Genomic DNA, 14,048 nt, shown 5'->3' with positions numbered 1-14,048 from the left:
TCGGAAGTGCAGCCCGGACGGCCTTTCAAAGTAGCGACATTGAGAGACAGATTAACACCGGAAATGATGTACTTGGCCTTCAACGTAAAAAAATCAAATTGTGCTTTTTATACTCAACAAAGAAAATGTCTCCCGTAAAAGTAAAACGTATAAACTACAGAATCTTTGAAAACGTGTAATCACTTAAATCGCCGTGCTTTTTCGCAAAATCGTTTCCGACACCGACGCAGCTGTCACCGAGTCTTTTATTTTGAAGGGGAGAAGCGGAACGCGCCTCTTTGAAATCCGTCCGGTTGAACCGCAAACCTTCGGCCGCTAGAAGGAGAAATGGCCGATGCCATAGCTGACACAAGAAGGCTCTTCACCAAGCCGCAAAACTTAAACGACGCTTATGGACCCCCAAGTAATTTCCTCGAGATTGACGTGAGCAACCCTGACACCGTCGGGGTGGGCAGAGGCAGGTACACCACGTATGACGTCAGACTGAAGGTGAGCCTGCAGTAACGAGCGCTAATGACGTTAGCCTTTTTCCAGCGAGCTAACCATGTCTTTTTTTTTTTTTTTTTTTAACGGTCGAAGAAAGTTATAACTCATTTGACGTCGGGACGGTTGCCCGCAGCAAGGCGCGCGTAACATCCACGGAGTCGGTGTTTAAACGTGTAAACACCGAGAAGCGCGAGGGATTCTTCTGCGAAGCGTATTAGCCAACGCTAGCTTAGCAGGCTAAGCAACGTTTGTTTTGGCTATCTTGACTTCTCGTTCGTTACCGTTCAGGTGACGTCATTTACCGAAAGCGTTAATTAAAACGTGGTCGACACGGCAGGACTCTCGCTGCCGTCGCGCTTTCCAAGGACGTAGTGAAGGTGTGCGGAAGCTGCTGTCGGAGTCTGTTTACATTTCACGAGCGAGCGGGTTTTTTTTTTTTTTTTCTCAGAACAGCTGTTTTACCGTTTCACGTGAGAACCGGTTGAATCAGCGAAACAAACGATGATCCGGTAATAAACCGTCAGTAAATAAATACCCAACGGAACAGCTGAACTGAAACCACACCCTTTTTTTTTAACTGCAAAGTACAGATAACATGTCAGGTGACCTGCATGCTCACCTCTCTACTTGTATACATACTCACCTCTCTGCTTATATACATACTCACCTCTCTGCTTATATACATGCTCACCTCTCTACTTGTATACATACTCACCTCTCTACTTATATACATACTCACCTCTCTACTTGTATACATACTCACCTCTCTACTTATATACATACTCACCTCTCTACTTGTATACATACTCACCTCTCTACTTATATACATACTCACCTCTCTACTTGTATACATACTCACCTCTCTGCTTATATACATACTCACCTCTCTACTTGTATACATACTCACCTCTCTACTTGTATACATACTCACCTCTCTGCTTATATACATACTCACCTCTCTGCTTATATACATACTCACCTCTCCGCTTATATACATACTCACCTCTCCGCTTATACACATACTCACCTCTCCGCTTATATACATACTCACCTCTCCGCTTATATACATACTCACCTCTCCGCTTGTATACATACTCACCTCTCCGCTTGTATACATACTCACCTCTCTACTTATATACATGCTCACCTCTCTGCTTATATACATGCTCACCTCTCTACTTATATACATACTCACCTCTCTGCTTATATACATGCTCACCTCTCTACTTATATACATACTCACCTCTCTACTTGTATACATACTCACCTCTCTACTTGTATACATACTCACCTCTCTACTTATATACATGCTCACCTCTCTACTTATATACATACTCACCTCTCTACTTGTATACATACTCACCTCTCTACTTATATACATACTCACCTCTCTACTTGTATACATACTCACCTCTCTACTTATATACATACTCACCTCTCTACTTGTATACATACTCACCTCTCTACTTATATACATACTCACCTCTCTACTTATATACATACTCACCTCTCTACTTGTATACATACTCACCTCTCTACTTATATACATGCTCACCTCTCTACTTATATACATACTCACCTCTCTGCTTATATACATGCTCACCTCTCTACTTATATACATGCTCACCTCTCTACTTGTATACATACTCACCTCTCTCCTTATATACATGCTCACCTCTCTACTTGTATACATACTCACCTCTCTACTTATATACATGCTCACCTCTCTACTTATATACATGCTCACCTCTCTACTTATATACATACTCACCTCTCTACTTATATACATACTTACCTCTCTATTTGTATACATGCTCACCTCTCTACTTATATACACTCCTCATAACTATTTTATTTTTTATTGATTGATTCTCAGATTGATTGATTTTCAAAGTGCTTTTCCTTGTAGCTGTTCTGACATATTGATTATAAAGTAGTGTGATTCAGCAACGGAGCTAAAAGGAGAACAAAAGTTATCCAGTCAGCTTCTCCTGAACTGAGACAGGATGCAGGATCCTTTCCAGTTCAGCCCCCCCCCCCTTCCTCCATCACCCCCCTCCCCCACCACTAAAACACATTTCCTTCCTCCAACTCCACTGAAGAACTTTCAACAACAATGGTTTTTTTTGTTTTTTTTTTATTTTTTTTGTTGCTCTGAAAAGTGTCTGTCATCAATTTGCAACCTTGACGTAAATTATTTTTATATATTTGACGTTATATCAAAAATTGTAAATTAAATCGGTTGTACTATTGAGCAATCGGTGAGGAGGGAAGCGGTTAGACAATCCTTGCAATTGCCAAACACAGATCCTGTCTGTATTTTTTTTACAGTCATAATTGCACAACCCAAATCAGCTTGTAAATAATTTCGAAACAGTCCTTCAGCAGACGATCACGTCAAATTATCTGAAAAAACCAAAAGTGAAGTTCTGCTTTCCCACTTGTCTTCGAGATTTCAACCATCACATGGTCCTCGTCAGCAAATGGAGTTGACCAGGTTGTTATCAAACTTGACAAATGTCCGGCTCGGTTGTAAAAACCAATATGGACATGAAATCAGAGATCAAGACTACGTGATCTGGTTTGAAATCATCGAAGACCTTGAACTATAATCTTCAACCACTGTTTCTCATGCTAAGAATGAATCGTTTCACTTTAATAAAGCATAACTGCTCAATTACCGAACGGTTATTTACAAAAGTCTTTATTCAATATGTAGACGCAGCAAAATTTGGTTTACTTCGCAATAAAGACGACTTGTTAGCTGCCTCAAACATCAGCAATTAATTATTTTCATGATGTCTTTCACTCCATAAAGTTTTGTAGAAACGTAACGACACCAGCAGCCTCTGTGATGAGAGTTTCACCTCGTCAGGCGGTCACTGGGCTCATCTGATTGCCTTGTTTCTTATCTCTAAATGATCATTACAGTTGACCGACACCCCCTCGGTTAGTGGCCTGGAGTATTTAGATTGCTCACCAGCCCTCAAGTATTTTATAGTTTCCCTTTACCTTAAAGAAACGGGCTGAGGGGAGAGAAGCCGTCTCCGGGCATTAGTGTTGAAAATAAGGCTACTGTACTTGATTAGCGTGTAATAATTAGCATATGCGTGTAATCAGCATTATTGTGCACCTCGCAGCCCTGTGTGACCCTGCTTTGCATAAGACCACAGAAGAAGCGGCGCATCCCTCACTTCTCAACAAACGTGGTGTCAACTTAGCTTTGCTTCTCTCCTTCTCCTTTCTTCAGCTTTCTTTGGAAGCATTTTACTCCATCTCCAGCATTTTAAGTGTTGGCCACAATGCCTCGGCCTGGAATGTGTACAGTTCGTTTCACTCTCCTCACTTATTTGTTCTGTCGTCATTTCCATCTTTCTTGTAATATGCCAGACTACTTATGTTCTGTCATCTCATCATTTGATACAGTTTCTGTTTTATAACCTTTTTCTGTCGTGTTCTCACTGCCGTCCCGCTATCCACCCCGAAATTGAGAGAGCTCTTGTGGCCGCACTGAGAGTCTGCTTAATCCCCTCATTGAGAGAAGAGAAGAATGAAACAGGCCAGGGTGTGGGGGAGCTGGAGCATTTACTCCCCATCCCCACCACCACCACCACCACCCCACCCCCACCCATGGGAGGGCAGAAAGCCACCCCCTCACCAGCCTTCATCCCATTGCCCACTTATCCCATTTCACTCCCAGCCGTGTGCAGTCAGTCGCCTCCGTCACCGTGTGGTTACCATTGTATTGTCCCTGTGATAACTATATAGGCTGAATCGGTGGTTTGCTGTATTGTGTAAACAAGCTTATTCCCACTATGAAACTGTAAAGTTTGCTCTGACTCTGGTTAAATAAGTGTCATCTTATTCATGTGGCGTGTGACTCGGTGGTGCCGTGTGGACGTCGGCAAAGCTGGTGGTAAATCAAATCGTACGAGGATGGGTTTTCATGACGGAAGCCGTGAGGCTTGTTACACGGTCACTCGCTGAGAGACAGACCGGCATTTGATGTTTAAAATCAGTCGGTCCGGGTTTTTTTTTTTCTTCAAAAGGTGAAAGCTAAGTTGATTCGGATGTCTCATTTTGCCGGCGCAGACTTGTCATGTCCAGGGTCATGTCAAAACAACGGATTTCTGTCCTCATCAAAATCCCTTCATTTTAAGTAGTTTCTGAAATGGCTTATCGACCGTTTTTTTTTTCTTCCTGCCTCTTCACATGCTTTTCACGTTCCTAATGGAAAGTTATTTTTGCGGAGTCCGATCATATCACCTAAATGGTGTGCATGTGTGCGTGTGTGTGTGTGTGTGTGTGTGTGTGTGTGTGTGTGTGTGTGTGTGTGTGTGTGTGTGTGTGTGTGTGAGGAAGGAAGGGGTGATGGGTATTATCAAAATGTATTGTTTTTAGCTGGTTCCCATCTCATCTAGAGAGCACATTCAGGGGAGCGAACTTTGGAATCTCACTTTGTTTATGGATAGGAGGACATAAAAGAGCTCTTATAGCTCTGTCTCTCACTCTCACTTAGTCTTCTACCCCTCCTCTTCTCTTCTCCCATAGCTTCTCCCTCTCTCTTTCTTTCTCTTTTCCATTTGGGCACTGGGGCGGGGGCCATTGGTCATTAAGAAAATGGGGAGAGATGGGGAGTATGTGGGGAGGGGAGGGGGGAGCTTGTCAGGCACAGTCAAGTGTAATCCAAAGTCTACAGCATCCTCTTCGACAACTATTTTAATGGAAATGGGGAACATATTGTATCAAGGCAACCATATCCTACTTGAAATGACAGTATCAAAAGTGGGAGTTGATACTATGGCAACAAAGCAGCTTTTTGCCAGCTAGGCGAGTCGGAGAGAGGGTAGGCTGTCGGGCCGCAGGGGCCGGCAACCGAGGGAACGAGTGAGAGAGTATATGGAGAGGCGAGAGCAAAAGACCCAGAGCACCAACGCTTTTGTTCCCGTTTTTTTTTTTTTTTCTTCCCCATTTTGGAATATGATGCAATGAGATGGTATTATGTTACCATTTTTAATGCTATTATTCTGAAAGGAGAGTATATGGAGGGGTAAGAAGGGGGCACGGGGAGGGTTTAGGATGCGCACTCTCAAACTTGACTTAATCCATCCTGCTAAAAGCTAATGCACGGTGGCCTTGAACTATTCTCTCAGGAGATGAGTGATCTTTGTCCCCGCTCTCCCTCTTTCTCTATCTCGCTGTTTTTAAGGGTTCTGCCTCTTTTCAACCCATTTTCAATGAGCCGAAGGTATTGTGTCCCGCACATTACGAATCGCATGCTCTTCATATGGGACGTAGATTGCACCTTGTACGCGCATGATTGAAATAGAAGCCAGGAGATCTTCTTTGGAGAAGATACATCTGGCTTTATGCACCTTTTTTAAAGATAGAACATTTCTCTTTCACACCTGTTGCTTTTAGTACAGCCATTAATTCCTCATTTATGTATTTTTGGTTTTCAAATTTATGACTTCACCCTCCTCTTTTTATTCTGTCCCTTAGAAAATGTGAGAGGCAAAGTGTGTTTGTTTTTTCAGGGTTTTTTTGTTTTTTTTTCCAGACAATTCATGAAATGCTAAAACCCGACTGGTTGTGGGCTGGTCCCATGTTTCAATCACTACAGGGGCCAGTAAGTTGAGACACCCGGTTCCTCACCTCTAACCAGCCGTGAAGAGAACAGAGGCCGGAGGAAACCTGATCTTTGACTCGTAGAGCTCTCACGCATCGCCTCTTTCTATGTTCGTGTGAGAGAGCGAGCGAGACCTCTCATTTTTCAGTTCTGTGGTTTTCGTTCCTCCCCTTGTCCTGCAAGGCCGATCTCTTAATCACAGGGTTTGAGAGGGTGAGGCAACCGAAAGGCCAGGTGACTTTCTTTCCTTCCACTCGCACTGCTAGCGTCATTGTTTTCAGATGAGTGGTCCGGGTTCGACCGTGTTTTGCACAAACGAGGCTCGAACGTTTTCGACTATCGTGTTTACGTTGTTAACAGCGTGACTTGTCAAATCTTGTACCCAACACCTGTGCATGCACACTTTATGTACATCAGTGTGTGCTTGCGCGTGGTTAAGTGTTTTCTGTGTGCACATGATGGGATTAGAGTCACGGCGGTGGCAGATTACCTGTAACTGTGATCTGTTGTGGTGGGGATTAACTTTGCGGTGCTCCATGCTGCGAGGTAACATGACGCAGCGGGGACAGACTGCGGTGAGAGGAGAGTGGAGTTAATGCTGGAGCACTGGGGCGATAAAGCTAAGATAATCCACTTCTCCTGTGACCTGAGAAAGAGGAGGAGTGAGGGACTCGCTGACAGCTTCACCTGGAGGGAACTTAAAGTAGGTGGAAGAGGGACGTTTCTGAGGTTATTGAGACGCATAAAAACTCAAGGAGATTTTACCCGGAGTAAGGAAATACTCCGAGTAATGCAACTGTCGCCTTAACTGGGTTTTTTTTTTACTGGCTTTAATGTTTTAATTACAATTTATATATTTATTTTGTTCATTTAGAATTTTAGGAATTATTTATTGTATGTGCTGCTCAAAGAATTTACAATCCCAGTATTGAGACGTTGACTTTGATACCAGTTCCTGTATGATACCTTTTTTTTTTTTTTACCAGTTTTATGATATCCATTTTAACAAAAAGAAACATGCATTACAGTTTTGATTATTGGAGACCTTTAAATTCCTCACATGGAAACTATTGCTTGATGTTACAAATTACGTTTCCTAAACGCTTCGCACGCTATCAGTAAATGTTAGCTGGAGAGAAGCCTCCAGTTACTGCACCACATGCAACCTAGACAAGTATGTGGCCAAAAGTTAGTTAGTTAGTTAGTTAGTTAGTATTGTATATGATTATATATATTCAATACGTTTTACAGGTCACGTTTGTTTTACAGTTCGAACATGAAATCAGCCGTGATGGCTGACGGGCAGCTCCCTTCCTCGTCGTGTTTGCTCTTTACCGGGTGGGATCTATAATTGTGAAGCCTGATGAGTGGACAGAGCAACGAGAGGAGAAAACAAACGCCCATGTTTTCCCCCATTGAATCCATTGAGTCTCAAGGGCAGAAAAAAATCTGACTTATTTTTGCAGATCAAGTGAAATAAAGAGGAAAAAGACTGAAAAGGAGAGACCATGAGAGCAAAAAGACCACTCCTGGTCTCCCTCCTCCTCAATTAGTCTTGCACAGAGCAGACGAAGCTCCCAACCTCTCCAGTTTTTTTTACTCTTCCTTTATAACCACATGCACCCCCTCTTTTCTCTTTTGTACAGCCATTTACTCAGCCTTCTAGTTAACTCTCCTTCCCCTTTGCTGCATACAGTCACAGTCTGCTCATCGATCAGTCTGCTGCTCACGCTGTATTCATGCTGCACCTACTCGCTCAATTGCTTTGCTCTTGTGATTCCTTCTTCCATGAATTCTGACCTTCTGTGAATGTGGCCTGCCAATGAAATGCTCATTCACTCCCTCCTTGTTTGTACATTATCATGAGATGGCCATGTGCTGTCAGGAATAGTGAAGAGGTTTGGCATTGTGCTGTAATGTGCTGTTTGCTTCAATGTTCTCTGTCAATGTCAAAACATCTCCCCTTTTTAATATGAAATTCACTCTCAAGTACTTTGTCAACAGCAACTTAGAATTATGCACACATCTGTGCGCCGGCGGACACGAACAGCCAAAACAAATGGGAAAACATTCTGAGTGCGAAAGACCTTGGTGAGCAAAACACAAGTGAACTTTCTTTTTTTTTTGCCTGGAGGCCAATTTCAATTTTTCATTCAGTTTGGTTCAATTTGAAGGAGTATTTGGGGTTTTTTTCTCCTCTCATTTTTTTTTTTTTTTTCTTTTCCTCCTTCAATTAAAGTCAGAGTAGGTAACAAGGCTATGCCCAAAACCAATGCAGAAAAAACCCTCCCTTTTTTGTTGTTGTCCTTCCCGATGTTGGAGCAGTCTCTCTCTCTCTCATCATTTTCACCACGAAGAGTTCAGCCTCCGTTCTGGTTTGTAGTTGTTAACTAGTCAACAGTTTAATAACTGTTATGTGTATTGCAGTGTTGTAATACGTTAAATATGCGTAAAGGTTTATTAACCCGTGGGTAACCATGGCAACAATACTGCTACATTGCCATTTAACTCGTGAGTAAAGCCAACCCTACTGGTTGATGTACCAATTCAATTATCCAAAACAGATTCTGTCATCATACGTATTTGCTATACGATCGATAAAACTTGCCAACGCTGTCAGTCCACTGAGGCAAAGTGAGCTGCCACTAATTATAGATTAATCTGTCGATTATGTTCACAATGAATCTATTAATTATTTGAAATGTCAGGACGCAGAGCCCATCAGTTTCCTAAAGCCCCAAGGCTAATGTCTTCGTCATTTTATTACATTGTGGTATTATTTGGGCATTATTGCGTGAATAAGATAGCCATCAGGCACCAAGAAAACTTTGAAATTAGCCTATATTTGGCACAAGAAATCCCACAATCTACACTCTAGGGCTTAAACAGTTTGTCAATGAATCAGTTAATAGAAAATTGCATCAGGTTTAACAGTCAATGAATTGTTTAAGAAGTTTATCAAGAAAAAAACATAAATTTCCAACTTCTTAAATGTGAAGATTTGTTGCTTTTGTCTTTGCGATGTCATTGTAAAAAAACGTCTTTGGGATTTAGACCAAAAGATAGTTGGACAAACCTAAAGTCAGACAAAAAGAGCAGTTGATAGATATACTTTTGGTGATTGTGATGGGTGCGTTTTTGTGTTCTTTGAGGTTTCATGAAAATAATACATGGCACTTTATGCATTAAAAAAAAAAAAAGCCTCCACACAAACTTGCTGTTACTGATTGGCAGGTAAAGCACCACTCCACCCGGCTGAATTTGAGCTAAGGTGGAGGAACCATCAATGACAACTAACTGGGTGGAAGATTTACTTTTTAAGCTTTCGGTCGTGTTTGTGATGAAGGTCTGCTACATATACTGCTGATCTGATCTAATGCACCGATTGCCATTCAAAAATGTTGCTAAATGTGGGTTCATGGAAATTTAGTTGAACTCGACTTCCTTAGCTTTACTTTGAAGTTTCTCTCTGAAGAATGTGGTTCGTCTGTTTGAATAAAAGCTGCAAGGTTTAAGGACGATTCTTTTTGTAAATCAAGGCAACTCTTAAAAGTGACACCTGTAACACTTTGCCGCCTGTTGTGTCCACAGACCAACCTACCCATCTTCAAGCTGAAGGAGTCTTGTGTACGGAGGCGGTACAGCGACTTTGAGTGGCTACGAGCGGAGCTGGAGAGGGAGAGCAAGGTGAGCCATTGAGCCGAGCTCAACACAAAGGCTGTTGAGTACTTATCTTATCAAATCTGCATGTAGCATTGACCGCATACGCAGTGTTTTGGTGTGAGAGGGAGAGAGGTGTTGAAAGAGCTTTTGAACCTCTTTGGTTTGTTACAGAGCAGTTCCCCCGTCTGTCCATAAACACTCGAGTTTTTAGCCTCAGAAAAGATCACGTCGACAATTTATGATCGTTTTTTTTTTTGGTTTTGTTTTTTTTTACTTTGTACTTTTGCTAATTGTAAATTGTGATGTAAAACCTCCTTCGATTAATGATATATGCTTGTTTAACTGACTAGTTTGTTTCTCTGTGGCTGCTCTGTTATCTCAGGTGGTCGTACCGCCTCTCCCGGGAAAAGCTCTTTTCCGGCAGCTTCCGTTTCGAGGGGATGACGGCATATTTGACGACTCTTTCATCGAGGAACGGAGACAGGGTCTGGAGCAGTTTCTCAACAAGTAAGCCTGTCTGCGTCTCCTCAGTCTTTATCCGTCTTCCACCACTTTGCCACGAGGTTAAAATGATTTCGTCTTCACAATTCCTTCTTTGCAGCTGCAGTCATTTGCAGCTTTTGCGTTAGCGAGGTATCATTTTAACTCCGAAGAACAATGACATACTTTGTGCAGTAAGTAGATTCAACTTTTTCACTTCTCTTCATATTGTTAACAAACTGAACCCTAAGAGACAGGCCGGTCTTTTTCTCACCATCCTCCTTAAATCTCGTTTATAATTACCTCGCAAAGGACAAGAACAACCAAAGAAGACTGAAGTGTGCACCCCCCACCACATCATTTTTCCCACATTTGTTTTGTTGTTGATGTGTAATTTATGTTAATTGCAGCTCAAATTACAGCGTGTGGTTCCACTGGATGGTGTGTGCACCTCTGCTTATTTTTGATCTAGCAAGTCCTCATATTCAGCTGCAGAACAATAAAAGTTACAGTGTGATTGTAATTATTTGCTTTGATTGCAGACTTGGCCATTATCTTTGTTTCATGTGCAAATGCATCAACGTTTCCTGCTTGAATATTAAGTGTGCAAAGACAGTTGAGAAAATTAAAATCCATAAATATGTTTTTTTTTTTTTTTTTTTTTTTAAAGAAGATGAGAATGTGTTGGTAATTAGGACCTCCCCCACCTCCCGCCCCGCGCCCATTTGCTTTCTATGAATGAAACACTGCTGTTGATCATATTATTGTTCAGACTTAATACTGGACGATGTAGTTGGCAGCATTGTTTAATCGGTGATTGAGAGCATTGTGAAGAGGAAATCTTTTGTAGTGTTAAACATGATTGTCTCTGTGAAACAAGTGAGGAGGAGGAGATGAGCGAGAGCGATCAGTTTTAGATTAAGCTAGTCAAACATAATTCATACTTCAGGTAAAAGAGAAGGACTTAAAACCGCTGTCTGTAAAGCATGTGGGCCTCAACATTTGAACATTTGAACATGCTTCTGCTGCGCCTTGTCCTCCATGTCAACATGTCCAAACCAAGTAAACGGGGATTATCGGGGGCAAACTTGATCTTTCCAGTGATTTCTCTGGTATTTGACCCGTGAAGCATTCCTTGCTGTTTAATTTACCTGAAATATGTTCTTATCAGAGGTTAAGATGCGTACAATGTGATCGCGGTGATCTGTTCGGAGTAGTTTATTGTTTAAAGAATTAGATGTTTTAGGGTCTCAGGTGCGCTGGCTCAGTCTCGTTAAGCTCCTCTGCGTCATCTGAAGGGACATTCAAGGAAACCTGATGTCAAAGTGGCTTTAACAGAGGAAAACACGGTTCCAAAGAGGCAGTATTTTCCCCAAAAATAATAACATACAGCCGTAATGGGAGGGGTTTAAAGCACAAATTAATTTCAGCGAATCCTGATATAAAGATGTCGGCGGAAAAGCACACACACACCAAAGCCGCAAGAAAGCAACCAAATTGATCTGAAAACGTGTCCTTCTGACAGTAGCCCCCCCTCAAACTATGATTTCATATGGAGGTGGTGTTATTTTGTCAAAAAGTTTGGGAGAGACATGTAATCTTTGTCAATTTACTGGTTGCTTTTACAGAAGGCTCTTGTGTGCCTTTTGTCCCGGGTTGATAGGTTTTTCTCCATCCACAAGTTTCAATTGACACGTCTTTCTTTTTTCCCATTCTGAGGTGTGAGAAAAAAATTATTACTACTTCTATTCTCAAAGAGTCAAAGGTTTTTGTCCCTGCGGCCACACATCCTCATCCATAAACCAATGTGTTGTATGAAATACAGTTATTATGTGGCAAATGTAAATAGGTGATACTATATAATTAGCACGTATTGTACCAGTAGTGAATTCTACCCTGAGCTACAAGTCACTGTATGACAAAAATAGCTGTTTGTCTATCTATTTGTGACACTGATTTTAGACCATCACGCATGCAGAGTCCCCCCCCCCCACTACTACCATTAACTAGATATGTTCAAATTGTTTTAGATCTTTATTGTTCTACAATTGCAAAATGTTTTTGGTGTTGTGTACAAGTGCAGATCAGAAACATGTACGAAGCCAGAGATGCCTGCAGAATAGTTCAGGGAGAGAGGACAGAGAGGAGAAAGCATAAACTACCCAAGAGAGAGGAGGCAAAGTTAATGACAATAGTGCCATTGACTGTAGCTGGGTGTCATCTGCATAGCACTGGCTATGTATGCATCGCTCCTTAATAATATTGCCCGAGGGAAGCATGTTTAATGCCAAAAGTAACGGTCCGAGCACAGAGCCTTGGGGAACTCCATGGCTAACTTTTGTTTGTGTAGAAGAATCATGTTGACATCAATAAACATCAATAAACTCAAATATATATATATATATATATATATATATATATATATATATATATATATATGACATAAACCAGCTTAGTGTGGATCCTCCAGAGACATGGTCAATGTCTGTAATAAAAATGTTGTGTTCAGTGGCATCAAATGCAGAGCTAACAGGACAAGTAGAGACAAATCTGTTGTCTAAAAATATCATTGGTAACTCACCAGTGTTGTCTCTGTGCCGTCCTACCATAAACGTGTAGTACCACTATTTTAGGCTTTTTTTTTTTTTTTTTTTTCTCATTTTTGTGTGGCGTCTCTTCTCCAGTCCTTTAAGCGTGGTTTAGAGGTGGTATTCCCCAAATAGTTCCACACAAACCTTTTGATTCCCATGCCTTTCTTCCATTCCAGTCTTTTGTGCTAAATCTTTCCTGGATTTCTTGCCTTTCAGTTCAGTGCAGTTTCTGCTTATGCGTGTGTGTCTTTGTGTTCAAAGGTACATCCATGTCCCGTTAAGTCCGTGTCCTTAAGTCTCGTCTTTGAAACAGCTACTCGGGTGTCAAACCTGCCTTTTGCTCTTGTGTGTTTTCCAGAGTGGCCGGTCATCCTCTAGCTCAAAACGAACGGTGCCTGCACATGTTTCTACAGGATGAGTCTCTGGACAAGACCTACACCCCATCCAAAATCAGACAAGCCTGAAAAGAAAAGATGGCTCTGCTTGGCCTGGTCTGGCTCAGGCCTGCTCAGCCGAGCTTGGCCCAACAATCCAAAGCTCTCTTCACTGCTCCAGGTTTCGCTCAAATAACAAACATTTTAATGACAACTTCTCCCTTCCCACACACCCCCTCCCCCCCACACACACACACCTCCCCGCCCTTCCCCCCAAAATAATATCATTCCCTGCCTCTTTTAGTTATATTAGTTACCCTTATTGATGTTTGTTTTCACTTTCTAATTGGAGTCAAGAATGTTCGACACATAAATAATTGTGGTTGAAAGTAATTTATAGTAATTTCTCTATATGTCTGGAAATGCCACTAACATGGATATATTATGTATTTATCATTTAGCTATGTCTTGAATATTCTCATTTATATAGTAACACTGAATGAGTGTTAAATGCAAAGCTCTTGTGATGACCCACAACGTTTCCCATTCAGTACTGGCTTGTTGCGCACCGAAACTAGCAACTAAACAGACACACATTTAATGGGCCTTGACTTTGAAATCACACCTAGTTGATCCTCTCTTCAAAAGGAAGCATGTGTGTGTATCAACCAGCACTTGGCCAATTATCACAATGATTTTCTAGCAAGAAATTTACACAGAGGGAGCTGCAGTATTTCTACTGGCTATATGCATTTTGAGATTTGTATACTGCTGTGCCATTTTTGTTTATTTTGAAGATTTTCCAATAAAATAGGTGAAATGTCT

At 41.6% G+C, this 14,048-nt stretch overlaps 1 protein-coding gene across 1 annotated transcript; it reads left to right on the top strand.

Annotated features, from left to right (window-relative positions):
* Positions 1–285: 285 nt before the first annotated feature.
* Positions 286–14,047, top strand: snx3 (sorting nexin 3). Its single transcript, XM_069158150.1, has 4 exons — positions 286–489; positions 9,707–9,802; positions 10,161–10,285; positions 13,208–14,047. Exons 1-4 carry the CDS (start codon positions 328–330, stop codon positions 13,311–13,313), a joined length of 489 nt encoding a protein of 162 aa, XP_069014251.1. The 5' UTR covers positions 286–327; the 3' UTR covers positions 13,314–14,047.
* The last annotated feature ends 1 nt before the right edge of the window (position 14,048 follows it).

Source organism: Embiotoca jacksoni, unplaced genomic scaffold (assembly GCF_022577435.1).
Source record: "Embiotoca jacksoni isolate LCO1_2020_lvr unplaced genomic scaffold, fEmbJac1.0.p SCAF_23, whole genome shotgun sequence".
NCBI lineage: Eukaryota > Metazoa > Chordata > Actinopteri > Embiotocidae > Embiotoca > Embiotoca jacksoni.
The sequence above is the reverse complement of the archived record's forward strand: the minus strand, read 5'-3'. Positions and strand labels throughout refer to the sequence as shown.